We start from the raw sequence: 17292 nt of genomic DNA, 5'->3' as shown, positions 1-17292 counted from the left end.
GCTATTTGTATAATAAATGTAGCTGGGGTAATTCTGGTGCAAGACTGTATCCAGATCATGACAATGATGCTCACGGGTAGGTCGCGGGACGGGCCGCAAACCAAGCCCAGATTGGCGTAAAATACGTATTAGCTAATTCTTTGTCAGGACGCTGCGGGCACGCGCCATGTGGGTGGTGCATGTTATAGCAGCGTTATATAATACCTAGTACGTACTAAGAACCCAAGATATAACGAAGAAAAATTTGTATTGAAATGGTAGATTATATTTTGGAGGAAAGCTTCTCTATTCCCAACGCTGCTCGAGTAATGCTAGCTTGCTAGTGTCATCATTCTTTACATAATATCTCACTCGCATTATCAGCGGTGGAGTAGAACGTGTCACGTGACACATCTACATCCTTAATGGCGATGATATTGTTCAGCTGGGAGTCAAATTGACCTGGCCAAGGCTGATATTCGTGGTATAATGCCTCTTTTAAGATCAGAAACCTTTGAAGAAGATGGGCTTGAAGGGCATCGGTTTGCTGCCTGTATGCGAGAAGGTAAACCCACGCACAGCCTACATCATTGGGCTGATCAGAATCGCGAGAATACCAGTGATGTATGCGCGACCCGTGAAGCGCGTCGGCTTGACTTGGCTTGCCAAGCCGAAGCTTGGGACTGTTTTCAGGTAGTATTTGATTCAAAAGCCCCGCCGAGCAGTTGACTCATCAAGCAGCGGCAGTCGCTAGTTACAGGTAGTGGCTAGAAGCTATTAAGAATTATAGCCTCGTGGGTCTCAGTCGTTGAATTGAGATCAGCAAGCTGTTTTTCGACCAGGAACGTGGTGACCAAATCTTCGGGTAAAAAATTGTATGCAGTTGACCTTTTCAATCATTCACGTCGGGCGAAAGTACCCTAGCTCTCCTGATTTGAGTAGAATTCTGTGTCTCCCCCATTCGCTTTCGCTTTCTGTCATCCGCGATTGACTGCTCATGTGCTAGCACAGGCTCCCATGCTTTATTTGCAAGCGCTTCTTCGGCGCTTGGTCGGTCCTTTGGATCCCAGGCCAGCATTTGACGTAAAAGAGTTGCAAACGGGTCTCGTATAAAGCCCTTTTCGCTCTGGCTATCCAATGTCTTTTGTAGAGTGTGATAAGACTCTTTGGTAATTCTGATACCGCTTGGTGGTCGTACGAAAGCAAACAGCCATGAGGCAGCAAGTGACCAGATGTCAGCTTTGGACTGATCTAAATTCTCCTTGGATTTCCAAACTTCCGGAGCAACGCATACACTTGCACTTGGCCTCTTTCCAAGCGGTTGTATATAGAGAGAAATAGCCGCCTTTTTTGGCAGCGAGTTAACATCTGGCAGTGGTTCGCCTTTCGTGTCAGCCAGTATCAGCAATGACTCGGGTAAAATATTCCCGTGAGCAATATCTTGCCGATGTATCTCGGATAGCCCTGTCAAAGTCTGAAAGAGATAAAGAAGGCGAGTGTTGATATCAATCTTGGCCCATGGCATGTTGAGAAAATCGTGCTCGGCTAGGGGCACGGAGTAGAATGTATGGTGACAGGAATTCATGGCTTCGCTCCGCCTATTATAAAGGCATGGAGAGGGTGACTTGTGCTCGCACCAGGTATCAATAACACCCAGGACGCCTTTATGCAGTTTATCTTTATACTGGCAGGCAATCTGTAGCCGGCGTCGCATTTGCTGTCGCCCTTTAGCCTTGGTCTCTAATTTTTTAACAGCAACCGGCCAGCCTGTGTAGATATCAACGCCAGATATTACAGTAGAATTTGGAATCTTTTGGTGAAGCCATACATTCCAAGAGGTCTCAGAATGTGACATGGGTATAAAGCTAAGAAGCTGTGAAGGACGAAGACCACTGTAACGGCAGCCGAGATTCTCATCAAGTTGTGAATTCAAGCTTTTGCGACTTTGGTCACTGGCGACAAATTCGAGAACGAAACGGTATCGGCCGAAGCGAAGATAATTGCGTTCTCGCCGCAAAACGCATGTATTCCTCCTTGCTGACGCATCTAAGATCAAATCACCATCGTCCACGTCGCCTTGTTCGTAGATAATAGGCCGGCTAGAGTGTGTCTTAAGTAACAGGACGCCTGATCGCGGATGGATATGAATGGTGGCGTGAATGTCTTTGATGAATCGGCGGACTGCCACTGAGCTGGGCGTTCTGCCTGGAGGACAAAGAAGAATGTCCGGTTTGCAGTGACACAATCCTTTCTCAACCAATGCTGGAGATGGGCCGGCGCCAATACGCCATCTGAAGCGTCCAGAGTCGAAGCTGTCGCACGAAAAGGGTACCGATAATTGATAACCAATTGCGTTTTCGTCGCTCTTGAGGGTAGGTGGCGATACTTTGCATTCTATGGTCTCTAAAAGGTGAATAGCAGCTTCATTATCGGCAGAGAAGACTGCAAACTGAATGTCGCCGGCTTCCTCAGTTGGTACGCCATCGGAAGCTGCTGCTGCGTGTGTCATGAGAATGGCTGGCGAAGAGCAGTAGCTATAGCGGGCGATGGGCGCTAGGAACAGCGGTTGTCGGGCATGAAGAAAGCAGCTAGAGGAAGAGAGTTAAATTAAAGATTCTGCCAATGCGCATCGGCTTGTGAGCTCACATCTGTTTTTACTCCCTGATACGACGACTTTGGTTCTATGCCTGGTCGCGTCTTGCGATGATGACCATCGTGGGTCACGTGATGTGGCTGCGCGCTTCACTTCGCAGCATCGTCAGCCGCTTCTCAGTAGGTCAGCAGATGATTGAATCCATCGAACACCAGACACTTCACGACGGTCGCTGACGCCTTTCCCATACATAATCTGGGCGTCATTTTGCCGTTTAGCACGATGACCAAACGAAAATCCGACACTGGCCCAGTTTTGCCGCGCAAAAGGGCCAGGCTAACGCAGCTCCACGATGCGTCCGAGCCTCAGACTTGCGATGTCTTCCTATCACCGTCACAATCACTGTCACCAGTGATGCCTCCACGACTCGAAAAGCGCAAGAGGAATGGGGCGGATATCTCACAGACCGACTCGGACGAAGAGCCAGACGCAAAGCGGGCTAGGTCGAACCACAGCTCAGGCAATTTGACCAGACGCTCTCGAAGCTCATCTCCAGAGCTGTGGCCAAGCATTGGATATGAGCTAGAACAAGAAAAGAAGCCGAATCCGCGAGTAGAGGCGTTTCACAGGGCGTGGATGGACGTAGAATCAGTGTGCAGCTGCCAGCCGCAGACTGTTTATCGAAATCCGCTACCAAGCCCAGTGCCTTCGGATAGGGACGCAAGCGAGCCCGAGGGAGACGAATTTGCAGCCATCAGCGCAACCTCTCTACCTCAGCATTCTACTTCAATACCCCAGCCATCACCATCCCCGAAGCTGCAGCAAACGACTCTACATGGCCCCTCTCCGCCTAGAAGGAAACGTCAAAGCTCTCGTCGGCAGTCACCAATCCCTACGCCAGAATCATCTCGTGGAAAGCAATCTCGGCGGCAACTACGGCAGAAGAAAAATAGCCGCCAAGACAAGCTACAAGAAAATAGCTATTCACCTCTCATCGAAACCATTTTACACTCAAGACGGTCTTCTAGACGGAGTCCTGGATGCGAGCTGTGGTATTTAAGCGACAATGGCATTGCGTGCGCAGTTACAAACAACAGGTGAACATTGCATGGGGAATTCAACATCCGAGTACCGGTTCACTGAAAGGCATACCCGTTAACCTGGCAGGGCTGGGGGCAGCGGGCAGTCTTTCAGTATAACGACAAGCTGGTAGCACGTCGTAGTACATACACCTGGTGCTTTGATATGGCCGTTAATCTGACTGGGTCGGAGGCAGCGGCGTAATCAAGCTGGGTCGTTTACCACGATGGAGCTAGTTCCTAAATCATGGTCGTTATCCCGGCAGGGCTGGGTGCAGCGGCGAAGATTTGGATGGCTCGTGAATTGAATTCTCACCATTGGGCATTGCAAGCATATGGAGCAGGTGTTAATTTTTTTCATCTTACGATTTGTCTTTATAGTAGCTTTTTCTTTATAGATACCCCGGCAAGCTTATACGCTGCCACAGTACAATATATACCCGCCTATATCACAGTTTAGTGGTCTCTACTCGCTCTGCTTCATAATTAGTTTTGTTTGAAAGTGATTTCTGAAATGCAACACGCTCTTGGCGATATATTTCTAACAGATAGACCAACAATCACATAGACAACAATCACCGTAACGCAGCAGAATAGATGAAATAGTAGTATTCACTGTCAAATCTCTATGAATCTTGTAATAACTTTTCAATGTCTATGTTAATTTTGCAACGCCAGATACTCTTTGCTGAATGGATAATCAATAAGTCCCTCCGGAGCGGCCACTTTATAGAATGAGCTGCGGTCATATGGGTTTAATTCGAGACCTCTCTGAATACGGAATGGCAGATCAGGGTTAGCGACGTATCGCCTTCCAAATGCAACCACAATATTCTTGTCCTTGTGCTCCTCCACCAACGATAGCGCTGTCTCTGGCAGATAGCCACCAGTTGCAATAAGTACTTTATCCCAGAGCGCCCACGCCCAGTCAAGCTTCTCCGTACCATCTGTGTAGTCGATCCCCGAAACGCGAGACTCGATTAAATTTAGGTAGCCAAGACCAACATCATTGAGGCGGCGAATGAGATCAGTGAATTGTGGGATTGGATTTTCCATCCGCATGCCCTGGAAATCAGACCATGGGCTCAGCTTGATCCCGACACGCTCTGCTCCAATGGCGTCGGAGACAGCTTGCGCAATTTCTATTACCAGCCGATTTCTGTTTTCGATTCTACCGCCGTACTCATCTGTCCGCTGGTTACTCACATCTTGAATAAATTGATCAAGAAGATAGCCGTTAGCAGCGTATAGCTCGACGCCGTCAAAACCAGCTCGCATGGCATTTTTGGCGGCTTGGACATAATCTTTGATAGTGTTCTTTATATCTTCTTTGGTCATTTCTTCAGGTACTGCACCGCCCTCGAAAGGAATGGCACTGGGTGCTTTGATTGTGAATCCATCTTCTTCAGCAGCTGCAGGCTGAGCGGCTCTTCCAAATGCCATAAGCTGGAGATACATAGAGTTTCCTTTGTTGTGAATTGCTTCCACGATAGGCTTCCATCCCTGTACGTGCTCTTCGCCCCAAATAGCTGAAGTATAAGACATGCCACCGTGATGTTTAGTTACTGAAGCAGATTCAGCAATAATGAGGCCACCTGGCATGGAAGCACGCTGGAGATAATACTCTTTCATTAGATCTGTTGCAACATGATTTTTATCGGCGCGAAGTCGCGTGAGAGCAGATAGAACAACTCGATGGCTAAGCTCTACCTTGCCAAACTTTAAGGGCGTGAAGAGGAGAGAGTCTGGGGAAGCCATTGTTTGAAGTTTGATAGGCAGATGTGAATGTTATATCCAGAGCGTTAGATGAAAGGAAATTAATCGTATTTGGACTCAAGATGTTTCAATTTAATCCAGTTGAGAGTAATCTTAGATAGTAAAGGTGCCGGTAATTATCAAGGAGAAGAATAATAGATGGCTTATTGAGCTGATGGCTTATTGTCGATGCTATGGGAAACTTAAATAAAAACATCAGATTCTTGGAAGAGCGTCTGTCACATTATATACATCTTTAAAAATGATTTTCAGTAAGGAAGTTAATAGGTTCTAGGAACAACCACAAATTGGATCGGAACAAACGGCAATCAATGTATAATCCTACAATACAGCTTTAAAAGAGCGAGCAAATAGTATAACAAGAGCTCTCCTTGAACGAGTTAGTAGCGAAGTCTTCAATTTGCAAGATTCCATTCTCAAACTTCATATGTTCAATAAGAGGTCATCTATATTTCGTCTGATTCCAGCGTTGGCAAGCCTCAGCTGGTTGTTCCGGGACGTTAATCCAAAACAGGAAAAAATGTTGCGGGCTAAACCCCTATATGAAGTTAGCCTTCTTGATTTTTGAGGACAACAAATCCTAGAGCGGCAGTCTACATTGGCGCTTTTGTTTTTCCCATTACCTTTATTAAGCGTGTCCCTTTGGCAGGACGAAATCAATCCATGCACAAATGAAAGCCAAGCTCTAATTATTTGATAAGCATTATATAATATTTTAGTGTTAAGCCGCATTTAGGTACAACTAATGCGAATATTTCTACTCGATTTGGAATACGCCAATACGATACGCCAATACGTCACAACGATCAACCCTCACTTTTCAGTCTTGAACGCCCTGATAGTTGACATTTCAGCGGTGTTTCGGCGATTTGAGATACCGCATAAATGCGATATAATATGAAGAGATGCGGCTATGGCGGGGGTTAAATTTCGCTATTATTTGCTGCGTAGTATTCGTATTAGGTTGTAAGGCTGCTATGAGACAATCCTGTCACAGGAAGACTGGACGAAGAGCCGCTTATATTTTTTAAGATTTTGATATTCTTGCTTTCATTCTCATAGTCGCACTTGATATGCTAAATTATAACTCATAACTGTCTTTACAAAGCCGATGGACTAGATAGACAATGGGAAAGATGTATCTCTAAGACGGCATATCATAAAACATTACTCCTTGTTTGTGTTAAGCATTGGTCTTCTAAATATCATATGTAGTCCTATTATTGTAATTACTATAAAAGCTTAGAGATAGTTGTTGCAAAGCGTGGGCTCGCTTGTTGACTGCTGCACTCCAAGCCTAACTCTCGCCCGAAATGGCTGCTTGTCGCTTGGCTCGCTTAATTCTTACTATGGGCTTCATTTGTCATTTACTAATAGTAGTGGTTAGTTTGCAAGGCGAGCCTACCTCAAAAGCCTTGCGACAAAGCTCGCATATAGCACGATGCTGGAAATGTGGATGCCTAAAGGTCTTTGGATACTGTTGCAATAGATTTATACTTGAATATATCATACAGTCTAGCGATCTATCCAACGTCCCTTTGAAGTGCCAAAATTAAGAATAAATTTTCTCCCCGTGCAAAGTCCAGAGTAGCTAGTGAATATTTGGACTTTCTGGCTACATCTGACCCGTGAATACCATTTTAGTACTATAAAAAAGAAATCAATTAACATGTATGTATAGTAAAGAAGTTGCATAGGAGATACAAGCAGCTACAACTAATATATCCACTTATCTATTCATGTAAAAATGTCCCTAATTTGCGCTCCAGTTTATTCTCAGAATTCAGGCGCGGCGAATACGCTTATACTCACTTGTAAATCTGACATGTCAAAGTATCAGCTGGAATCTCCTCTGTCTCGCCTCGCAGTAATTAAATTTGGTTAGCGGCCAAAACAAACAAATATTGATGCAGCTACAATATCATGGCTTTTTACTGCAGCTGGATATCTCGTGTGTAATACGAATAGCTTGGAATAAACTCACCCATCAAGGCATCCTAATTTTTTTTTATAGAACAACACGTGAAAGAACTATTGGAGACCTGTACAGATTGAATGGATCGGACATATCGGATCTCAACGGAAAATCACAACAAGTAGTGAATAGGATTGTCACTTTTACTGAATCGGGCTTAAGCCATAATTCCGGTGATCCATTTTCACATAGGCCAACTCGGCGATAGATAATCGCGAAGCTCTCTGGGCTATATATTTACCATTTTCTAAAAGTGAAACGCCTTCTATTTTATCAATTTTTACATTCTTCTTGCTGCATGGCCCAATTTCTCTCAAAAAGCGAAACATGACCGTCTTCTTGATAACAGGTGCGAGCTCTGGCCTAGGCTGCGAGCTGGGCCTCACTGCTCTGCGGCTTGGCCACAAAGTCTTCGGAATAACTCGCAACTCAGATAGAGCCAGAGTATCTAACCCAAATTTTGAAAATCTGGGAGGTGTCTGGTGTGAACTGGATGTTTCTAGCGCCTCATGCGATAATTTAGTTCGCGATATCGCCGAAAAGGAGAATGTGGACGTTCTAGTTAACTCAGCCGGGTATGCACTCTTGGGCCCTGTGGAGCAGATTAGGTTCGTGATAGTCATTTCTTGAGTAAAGTATCTTGAAAAGGAAAGTGTTAATATTGTCAATTACAGCGATGCAGAGGCTCATGCCCAGATGGAAACCAATTTCCACGGGACGCTGCGGGCCATTCGAGGCGTTCTTCCAACATTTCGCTCTCGCCGATCCGGTACCATTGTCAATATTACTAGTGGTGCAGGGTTTATTGGACTTGCTAGCCGGGGACTATACGCCAGCAGCAAGTTTGCAGTAGAGGGCCTTTCTGAGGCGCTTGCGAATGAACTCGCCCCGTTTAACATACGAATAATCATCGCTGAGCCGGGTGCATATCGAACTAACTTCATGGACACTTTGACCTTTCCAGAAGCAGGATTAGGCGAGTATATAGATACTCCAGCTGCAAAAATGGTGGAATTGACGAAAGACATGAGACATCGTAAACTAGGAGATGTCGCCAAGGCTGCAGAGGTACTTCTTAGCGTCATACTCGGCACGGGCCTTGCATCCGCTGAAAACATACAAAAGTGTTTAAGAGTACCTATGGGTCAAGACTGTTGGCCTCTAGCTAAGAAAGAAGCAGAGGCATGGCTGAAAGAGTTGGATACTATAGAGGCCATCTCAATGAGCATTGGAATAGAAGAATAGGAAACGGAGAGCGATGTATGTTCCGATTACATAGCCGCCAAAGACGTAGAAGAACTTGAAAGGAGAGTGAGTTACAGGATAAATATTGCTCAAATAAATAAATTCCATTATTGTAAAGATGAAATATCAAATTTGTCACGAGAACTACTTTTACGTCCAGTAGCAGCTCTCAGCCAAAACGGGAGACGTAATGGCTGAACACTAGAAAAATAGGTACTAGGTAAGTACATGTAGGCAGCTTATTCCTACCAACATAGGTATCCAGGCTTGTATACAGCTAGGGACATCACATCGCGGTGACCCGCTTTCGGGTTTGCTGATGTTTTCTTGTCTTTAGATCTATAATGACATTAGCCATGCTACAGACAGGGGCGTCTGACTTTTTACATACAGCTGTGAGATTTCGATTCGATCAGTGTCGGTGAGCAGTTTCCTTCGATGCAGCCCAGGTTTCATCGATTTAACAATATCTTGGCAAATTTCCCAAACTCTATAAGGCTGTTTCTCCTGTAAGGAACCCGCGTAATCCGTACTAAATGCAAATAGAGGCCAGTGGATTAGCCGATTCGATGGATAGCGCCTGATTTGCGTATAGATTGGCATGAGAAATTCCAGATATCCGTGTAGCTGTTTTTCAGTGATAAGGTCGTAAGGGGTTTTCCCATCTAAGCCTTCATAAAACAGAACATGAGGTGCTTTCTCGATAAATGGGCGAATGAGAGTTTCCCGCGATGTATTTGCTACCTGGGTGAGTATTGCTATTAGCTAGCCGGACAAATTTGATAGAAGAGAGGGAAGCATACAGTGTGGAGGGGTGTATTGCCTCTGCCGTCCCACATCTCCATTGCCTTTATTGTAGAAAACTCTAAAAGAGCAATGGAAACTGTGCTTGGCGCATATTTGACAGTATCAGATACCCAACGCGCAAGAGGCGTCAGGCCACCTGGACTCTCAGCACAGCGCTCTTCGAGAAGCTTGTCAAGTATTGGCTTTTTCACCACGCGGAGGAAAGAAGAGAGTTTTTCAAGTTCATAAACATAACCCGCCTTAGGGGAAACTAGAAAAAGGTGAAGCATATTACGTCCAAATGCATCGGCGACGAAGGGGTCAGCCCCCGCTTCAAGAAGGATTTGTATACTCTCGACCCCCCGGCACGATGCTGCTGCCAACAGGGGCGTCCACCCGTCAATAGATTTAACTTCTAAAAGTTCGGGACGAGCGGATAATACAAGTTTTACTAGATCTGCTTTCCCAGATAAGATAGCACAATGTAGGACAAGATTCTCTGGCAGACAACGATTATTAATGGTTACTAAATAATAAATCAGTAGAAACTTACCTTCTTTGTCTACCCATTCCTCTACCGCAGTAATGAACTCCGCTCGAGCTTGTTCGGGGCCGATTTTGTTGGTTGAAAAGTCGTTGTGTGCTGCAAAATGCTTATAAGCTGCCATTATTTTAGATTTATCAAGATAAAACCGCACCATACCTAGGTTGCCAGACCAAGCGGCTCGAAGGAGAGGAGACAAATGGTGAATATTGTCAAGTTGTTTTCTGCCTTTCAATTTTCCTTTACTCACGACATGTTGAAATGGTGCACCAGTTGCTTTAACCCACTCTGCAACACCCTCAGGCCAATCTCCATATTGGATTGAATGATAGACAGAATGAGGCCTTCGTTTGACCTCGTCTTGCTCCAACCCAAATGAGTCATGCATTTCAATCGAAAACTGGAGCATCTTCTCGTCCCTTTGTTTCTCTGCAATTGAAATAGCTCCACTGTCGCGAACAATCGCTTTTGCTAATGTGGTCGACTTGACTTGAGCTGAAACAGCCTTAATATTTTCCGCGGAATGTTTATCGTCAGCTAAAGCAGTGGATAGATCGTTTGCCTTATTATCTACGAAATCAACGTGCTGAACTGTCGCAATTTGAACGATAATGCGAGCAAGATCATAATTTTTCGATTCCAAAGCAGTGTAATAAGGGCCTTTCGAGTGTCCAGACAGTCCCGCTATTGAAATGGCGGGGAACTTTAGATCAAGTCCCCATCTTCCCAATGTAAGTGCTTTTACCAACGAAACATCATTGTTTCTGCAAGCCGCTAGTCTAATTTAAGAAACCTGTATCAGCACTCACACTTTCCCAAATTCCAGGGCAGATTCAAGGACTTACAGTGCCCCATGGCCATCCTCCATGTTTTCAAGTTTGCTGAAATCGACTTCGTTAGCGGATGTAGTTGAAGGCTGTGGAGCCTCAGTATGCGCCTCAGGATTAGGAGCATGTAGTTGAAGTCTTTTATGAGGCCGATGTGGCATAGGGCTTGATGGGTCCGGCGGGTGAAATCCGTCAAGTTCAGCTCCCAGGGAAACCAACTTTGCTTCTGCGTCTTCATATAGCTTGATCAACTGGACTATCGCGTTTTCCTTTCCATTGCGTTGTTTAGACTCCTCTGGCGTTCCTTGGAGATCGTGAGGGACAGTCTCTTCCTCTTTACTCCAGCCACGCAACTCTGAGAGCTTGGCCATTACTAGGTCCAGGACACTGCGACACTCGCGATAGTCAATCAAGGTACGAGCCTGGTGATCAGTTAGACGAGAATTGGGGTCTACTCCGCGATCTAGCAATTCCATCACTAGTCGTGGCATTTCATGATGAGCTGCACTCAAAATAGGCTGCCAGAAATCGGCTTCGGCGGCTTCTAAAGCAGTCTTTCCCAGTGGGAGAAACGGGCGGTTTTCATGAATAGTCAAGGAAGAATCGAAATCCAATTTTGGAGGTGCTCCATACGATAGGAGTCTGAATGCCGTATCTTCAAGGCTATCTTGGATTGCGCAGGTTAGAGCATTCTGGGTTCTCATCATTTCCGTCCAGAGTACCTTTGTGATCGCATGGGCGAACCCTTCTGAGTCGAATTCCGCAAAAACGTCCATTACATCTTTGTCTCGCCGCAAAACTAAAACAAGCAACGAATTTGTGACAGAATCTGTTGATGGGTTAAGCAAGCTGGCGCCATGCTGAAGTAGAATCTTTAAAAGAGAACGGCAGGTGTCACGTGGATGCTGAAGAGCTGCTTCAAGAACATCGGCGTTTCGGAACCCTCGTTGGTCGTCTCGTTTGCCAACGATGATGTTGACATCAGCATGGTAAGTATCCAGTAGGGCTTCCACAACTTCTCTATGTGCTATTTCTCGTGTAAGCGCCTATTGAAAATAATGGGACAATCTCTAACTCACCTAGAGCAACAGCAATATAAAGTGGTGACATTTGGTGCTTTTCCGTGAGGCAATCCACGTGCACAGAGCGATCTTTCTTTTTATTATCAGCGGTGACATTGCCCTGAGTAGCTGGCTTTCTTGCCTCGAGAGGTTGCATTATCGCGTGGAAAACATCTATTTCTCCTCTCTTAGCAGCTATATGTACTACCGCTTCGCCTTGTTCAGTCCATGCATCCAAACGAGCACCATTATCAATCAAACACTGGCAAATCTCTGCTGAAGCTGCAGAAACAGCCAGATGCAGTGCAGTTCGACCAACAGGATCTCGAGCTTCAAGGTCCACTTCCTTCGTTGCCAGACTTTGCTTGAGACTGGAGATATTCGCAGAGGCAATTGCCTCAAAAATATTGGATGAAGTCGGACGTGAACCTTCTCCTGCCATTGTGATATTACTGCCTCGGGGCAATATTTTGGTAGAAAGAGAAAAAGAGGTTTGTGTAGTCGGGCCACGAACGTGAAAGCTAGGTGAAAATGAACGCGACTTGATTATGGCTAGTGTAAGTCACCTACCACTCACTAGCGTATTGTTGCCTAGCAAAACTATAAATAGTCAGCAGCAAGGTCAAATGACTAAGCTGAAGAGAATGCTTCTTCTCCTTTCAAACAGCTCTTGGCTTACTATAGCTGCCTTGTTCCACTGGTAAGAGGATCACTGAGTTTGAGTCGAGCCACTCGCTGCTTGCCGGATAATCCAGACTTGGTTGTAGCGTATGTAGGTACACTAATATAGATCAGCCAAGAGGCGCTTTCTTGGCACCCGCTGATGAATTAATCGCACTCAACCGTCTAAGTGAGCTGATACGTACGAGTAAGAGTTATTCGCGTCAAGTATAGTTTAGTGATACGCGCTTCAATATAGTACCTTGGGCGTCTAATTATCTGGCAGTTCGGCCATTACTAACGCTTTAAGATGGCTTAATAGTTTACGAGACTTGTAGGGTCTTTCCTTTGTATGTGGATATATACAACGTATAGACTGATCTTGAGCTATGACCATTCTGCAGTTTCGTAGTCCAAAAGCTTAATGATCCTACCATTAGCCACAACGACAGGGATCCCGAATGCGAATTTGAGAATAATTTTTCCCTGAATGGTTGTAACTTGGTATGCGATGTAGTACTTCCTGCAGCAAACTAGGCCAATGCAACCCACAAAGGGTTTATATTACTTATACTGGTACAGAACATGAAGTATTAGACCTTACTCAAATTAACGCGTTTGAGGGCGAAATCTGCAGATTTATCAGCCTTCAATGCCGACGCTACATCTATTCAATTAGCGCGATGGATACATGTGCTTTGATCTTGCAGACACAAGCCTGCATCGGCATTCCAGCGTTTCTCTTTTTTTTTTCCCCCTTTTAAAAAAAAGTATGCACATTTCCCCTTCACTTCTACTGTATCCAATTTTCACAGCCAGAAGTCCACACCGACTAACAAAAGATTCGAAACCCTCTTGCGTATGAGTGGTGAAAATCCTCCCATTTAACGACTAGGCGCTTTCACATTCAAATTAGGATTGAAGGCCTCAGAAGAGCCTTAGAAGGAGAATGATTGAACTTTGGGTCAATTTAAATTTATGAGGCGTCAAAGACCCGATTTCCTCAATTATCCCTCAAACTATTGCAAATTTGACACTGCTCTACTCTGTAACTTTTTATGCCTGCAATAATTCCCCCCCAGTCTCACGCCACGAGCCGCTGAACCATTATGGGCGGGGAGGGTTGAAATGCTGGTCATATTAACCACATTACTGTTATAAATCGAGATATTTGAATGTAGATACCGTGCGGAGACTATAGCTTTTCAATCCATTCTAAGCGATCGATTGGTCGAAATGACGAATAACACCATTTTGCACAGAATTGAACAAGCAATGCGGGTCAATACGGAGGACCGATAAATTACCGGCTGTAGGCTTAGCAGGAGAAACGGATTCGCCAGGTACCCATGGCCGATGACTCAACTGCCTATCAATGGGGTTTTCTATATAAAATACGCCCTCAGTCGTTTGAGCCATCAGCCAACAAACAATTTACGCTTATAATTGCTTCTATAGTCTAGTGATGGCATTCAAATCTTTCCGCGATTCGTCGCCGCAGGAGTCCGCTTATTCGCGTTCACAGGTTGCTGCGTGGCTTCAAGAAATTCGACTTCCCTTATCCTACCAACAATACTTAGAAGAACCACAAACGTTTCCTAAAACAAAAGAATCACTGAAAGTCCTGTTTCGTGCTCATATCGCAAGCTTTCCCTATGAAAACCTCTCGGTGCATTATTCTACCACACATTTAGTAGATATCAGCCCTAAAGCACTATACGCCAAATTGATGGGAACACGCCGTAGCGGCAGGGGTGGATATTGCATGGAACTGAGCATTTTCTTTCATCATATGCTAAGAGGCCTTGGATTTCACGTTTACTTAACTGGTGTTCGTAATCGTACTCGCACAGATGGCGTTCCCCAGGGAGAGACACAAGGATGGTAATTCTCCTGGAAAAGGATCTACAAAGATAACAATTTCCCTTACTAATTTAGCAATTGATGTATAGGACTCACATCAACAACATCGTTCACCTCCCAGACGGATCCAAATTTAGCGTTGATGTAGCCTTTGGCGGAGATGGGCCGACGTTGCCTCTTCTGATGGACGATCAGGCAATCACACATCGTAATCTCGGCACCCAGGACGTTCGTCTTATCCATGATATTCTGCCAAAGCAACGACTTCTGGAACCAAAAGTATGGATATACCAATACCGCAACGGCATAGATAAGGAGTGGAACTCTTTTTATAGCTTTTTAGAAGTTGAGTTCTTCCAGGAAGATTTCGAAGTGCAAAATTGGTGGGCAAGTGCAAAAACATTACACCGATGGACAGTATTGGTTGTCAGATTTTTACGGGAAGGAGAACCGATCAAATATCCTCATGACGAGTGGAAGCAAGACCAGGAATCGGAGATAAATATCGTTGGCAAAGTGATGCTCGTGAATAATCTGGTCAAGGTTAATATGGGTAACAAGACTGAGGTGGTCTATCAGTTTAGGTCTGAGACAGAGAGATTGGCTGCGCTGTGGGAGTATTTCGGCATCCGTCTGACGGAAGAAGAGGCCCATTCGATATATGGCTGGGATATGGCGTTGGATGTTTCTGGCTAAACGAAGATAATGACCTAATACTTTCAAGAAGGACCCACAGAGTTGGCACAAAATGATGTTTGGGTTCCATTCTGCCATTATCTGCAGCAGAATAGACGTCTAGTATAACGAGTAACACAACCTACCTAAAAAAGCAAACAGCCCTAAATATTTTCCTTATGAAGTCATTGTTTAAGCATTCTTGGCATTGAAATGGAGCCCCACACCTAGACTGGCTATGTTACAGTGGCTTATAGACATTTAATGGATATACATTACCTCTTTTGACATATATATGTTAGTAGCTACTGTCTTTTGTTCTATACATCTCAATATATGAAGATAAATATGAAAATAGTAATGGGCAGTCCACAAGAGTGTGCTGATAATTTCGCCAACAGAATATATTGCCCACAGCTAATACGCTCTTTCTTCCTCCAGTTATATAGTAGTAAAGACGCAGCAGTCCACAAATTGAAGCTAGCATAAGGTTGCTTCATTTCACACCATTGTAGCTCACAGCTGCAATGTTAGTAATATTTCTTTTCCCTTTAAGCTGAGCCAAACCATTAGTTAATTCTCTCCGGTAAAAATGGATCGTGTTCTTAGATTCGTTAATAAGTTATGTCATAGGAAGTAACACTAAATTACTAAATCAATGAGTAAGAGAGGACCAGAAAGTTAAACTGTGAATATAAGATACAATGTTTACTAATCATGAGAAGTAAATCACAAGATTAATAATCGTATATATCGAGATTCGCGAGCTGTGGCACTTAAGATCACTAATCATTCTCCTTGGCATATATATCGACAGCTTAGTTATGATTTATAAAATAACAAAGTGGTCTTTTGCTGTTAGTAGGTATATATATCAGATATGACATTAAATAATATAAAATGTAGCTCATATAAAGAATTGTCCAAGAAAGCTCATCTTTATCTAAAGAGTAACCTCGATTTCAGTTATTGAAAATGTCAGATTTGAGACGGATCCTAGTCATTGGTGGAACAGGTGCCCAGGGCATCCCAGTTGTTAAAGGTGATTACAGGATCTCTGAGATTCACCACCCGCTAATAATTTGGCATAATTCAGCGCTTTCTGAAAGCAAACGTTACAGCGTGAGGGTACTAACCAGAGACTCTAAGTCGCGGCGAAGCCTAGACCTAGCCATTTTGCCGAATGTTACACTCCTCGAAGGTAGCCAAGACAACTTAGAAGATCTCCGAAAAGCGTTCGAAGGCGTGTACGGAGCTTGGGTTAACCTGGATGGGTTCACTCTTGGCGAGAAGAACGAGGGCTTTTACGGCGTCAGGGCTTATGAGATAGCCAGACACCAAGGAGTAAAGCATTACATTTGGGCCAATTCAGATTATGCGCTTCGCAAATCGGGCTGGGATGAGAAATATCACTGGGGTCATAACGACGCCAAAGGTCGTATCGGCGACCTAATTCTTAGCCATGGCCAAGAAGGCATGAAGACGACGCTTTTTACCACGGGGCCATACATGAATATGCTCTTCGACGGCATGTATGTGCCAAAAGAGCAAGACGACGGATCGTTTGTTTGGGCGAATCCTGCCAGTATGTCCAATTGATATTGCTAATATGTTCAAGCCTAAGTTTCCAGTTCTAACACATTTTCGAATAGGCGATGGAAAGATACCTTTGATAGCTCTTGAAGATGTGGGCGTCTATAACCTCTGGATCTTTGACAACCCACAGGAATCAGCTGGGCTTGATCTAGAGGTCGCAACTGACCAAGTTAGTATGACCGACATCGCAAATACATTCACCAAAGTCACTGGTAAGAAAGGAGTCCACAAGAAGCTACCCCTCGATGAATATTTGGAATTTGCCGAACCTTACCCCAACGCACCTGCTAGCTGGGCAGCGGGTCCCGGTGGTATTCGAGACAAGGATATGATGACTTGGAGAGAGAATTTTACGGCTTGGTGGCGGTACTGGAGCGAGGGTAAGGGTGCGACCAGAGACATGGCATTTTTGGATAAGATTCATCCTCAGAGAATTAAAACTTTGGAAGAATGGATGCGAACCGTGAACTATGATGGAAAACAACGTGGGGTCATCAAAGGACTTGACGACTTGAGAGCTCGGGGCTCCGTAGCTAAACACTAAGTGCTTCTCAACGTTGACACGCAATGCATTGAGAAACATAAAGGTTGCGCAAATAGATGAAACAATTTAACCTTTGGATATTCTACCAA

At 44.7% G+C, this 17292-nt stretch overlaps 7 protein-coding genes across 7 annotated transcripts; 4 read left to right on the top strand and 3 right to left on the bottom strand.

Moving 5' to 3' along the window:
• Positions 1-789: 789 nt before the first annotated feature.
• Positions 790-2680, bottom strand: GGI43DRAFT_53024 (kinase-like domain-containing protein). Its single transcript, XM_083209962.1, has 2 exons — positions 2626-2680; positions 790-2567 (listed from the first exon to the last, which is right to left on the bottom strand). Exon 2 carries the CDS (start codon positions 2486-2488, stop codon positions 872-874), a length of 1617 nt encoding a protein of 538 aa, XP_083060673.1. The 5' UTR covers positions 2489-2567; positions 2626-2680; the 3' UTR covers positions 790-871.
• Positions 2681-2707: 27 nt separating this feature from the next.
• GGI43DRAFT_405746 (uncharacterized protein) lies at positions 2708-4105 on the top strand. The gene has a single exon (XM_083206070.1). It carries the CDS (start codon positions 2855-2857, stop codon positions 3671-3673), a length of 819 nt encoding a protein of 272 aa, XP_083060672.1. The 5' UTR covers positions 2708-2854; the 3' UTR covers positions 3674-4105.
• A 206-nt stretch (positions 4106-4311) lies between these two features.
• GGI43DRAFT_427555 (alkene reductase) lies at positions 4312-5474 on the bottom strand (the record flags this gene model as incomplete). Its single annotated transcript, XM_083208827.1, has 1 exon — positions 4312-5474. The coding sequence occupies exon 1, from the start codon at positions 5407-5409 to the stop codon at positions 4312-4314; it is 1098 nt and encodes a 365-aa protein (XP_083060671.1). The 5' UTR covers positions 5410-5474.
• A 2255-nt stretch (positions 5475-7729) lies between these two features.
• On the top strand, positions 7730-8647 carry GGI43DRAFT_384035 (SDR family oxidoreductase; the record flags this gene model as incomplete). The annotated part of the gene is made up of 2 exons (XM_083203467.1): positions 7730-8010; positions 8077-8647. 2 exons carry the CDS (start codon positions 7730-7732, stop codon positions 8645-8647), a joined length of 852 nt encoding a protein of 283 aa, XP_083060670.1.
• Positions 8648-8769: 122 nt separating this feature from the next.
• Positions 8770-12785, bottom strand: GGI43DRAFT_52970 (uncharacterized protein). Its single transcript, XM_083209961.1, has 6 exons — positions 11884-12785; positions 10823-11831; positions 9987-10756; positions 9451-9932; positions 9039-9391; positions 8770-8986 (listed from the first exon to the last, which is right to left on the bottom strand). The coding sequence occupies exons 1-6, from the start codon at positions 12305-12307 to the stop codon at positions 8893-8895; spliced, it is 3132 nt and encodes a 1043-aa protein (XP_083060669.1). The 5' UTR covers positions 12308-12785; the 3' UTR covers positions 8770-8892.
• Positions 12786-13904: 1119 nt separating this feature from the next.
• On the top strand, positions 13905-15315 carry GGI43DRAFT_405740 (arylamine N-acetyltransferase 4). The gene is made up of 2 exons (XM_083206069.1): positions 13905-14409; positions 14478-15315. Exons 1-2 carry the CDS (start codon positions 13991-13993, stop codon positions 15082-15084), a joined length of 1026 nt encoding a protein of 341 aa, XP_083060668.1. The 5' UTR covers positions 13905-13990; the 3' UTR covers positions 15085-15315.
• Positions 15316-16038: 723 nt separating this feature from the next.
• GGI43DRAFT_427554 (uncharacterized protein) lies at positions 16039-17203 on the top strand (the record flags this gene model as incomplete). Its single annotated transcript, XM_083208826.1, has 3 exons — positions 16039-16105; positions 16160-16648; positions 16716-17203. The coding sequence occupies 3 exons, from the start codon at positions 16039-16041 to the stop codon at positions 17201-17203; spliced, it is 1044 nt and encodes a 347-aa protein (XP_083060667.1).
• Positions 17204-17292: the final 89 nt, after the last annotated feature.

Source organism: Trichoderma evansii (assembly GCF_050947405.1).
Source record: "Trichoderma evansii strain SZMC 28006 chromosome Unknown GGI43scaffold_10, whole genome shotgun sequence".
Classification (NCBI taxonomy): domain Eukaryota; kingdom Fungi; phylum Ascomycota; class Sordariomycetes; order Hypocreales; family Hypocreaceae; genus Trichoderma; species Trichoderma evansii.
This window is presented reverse-complemented; position numbering and strand designations above follow the sequence as displayed.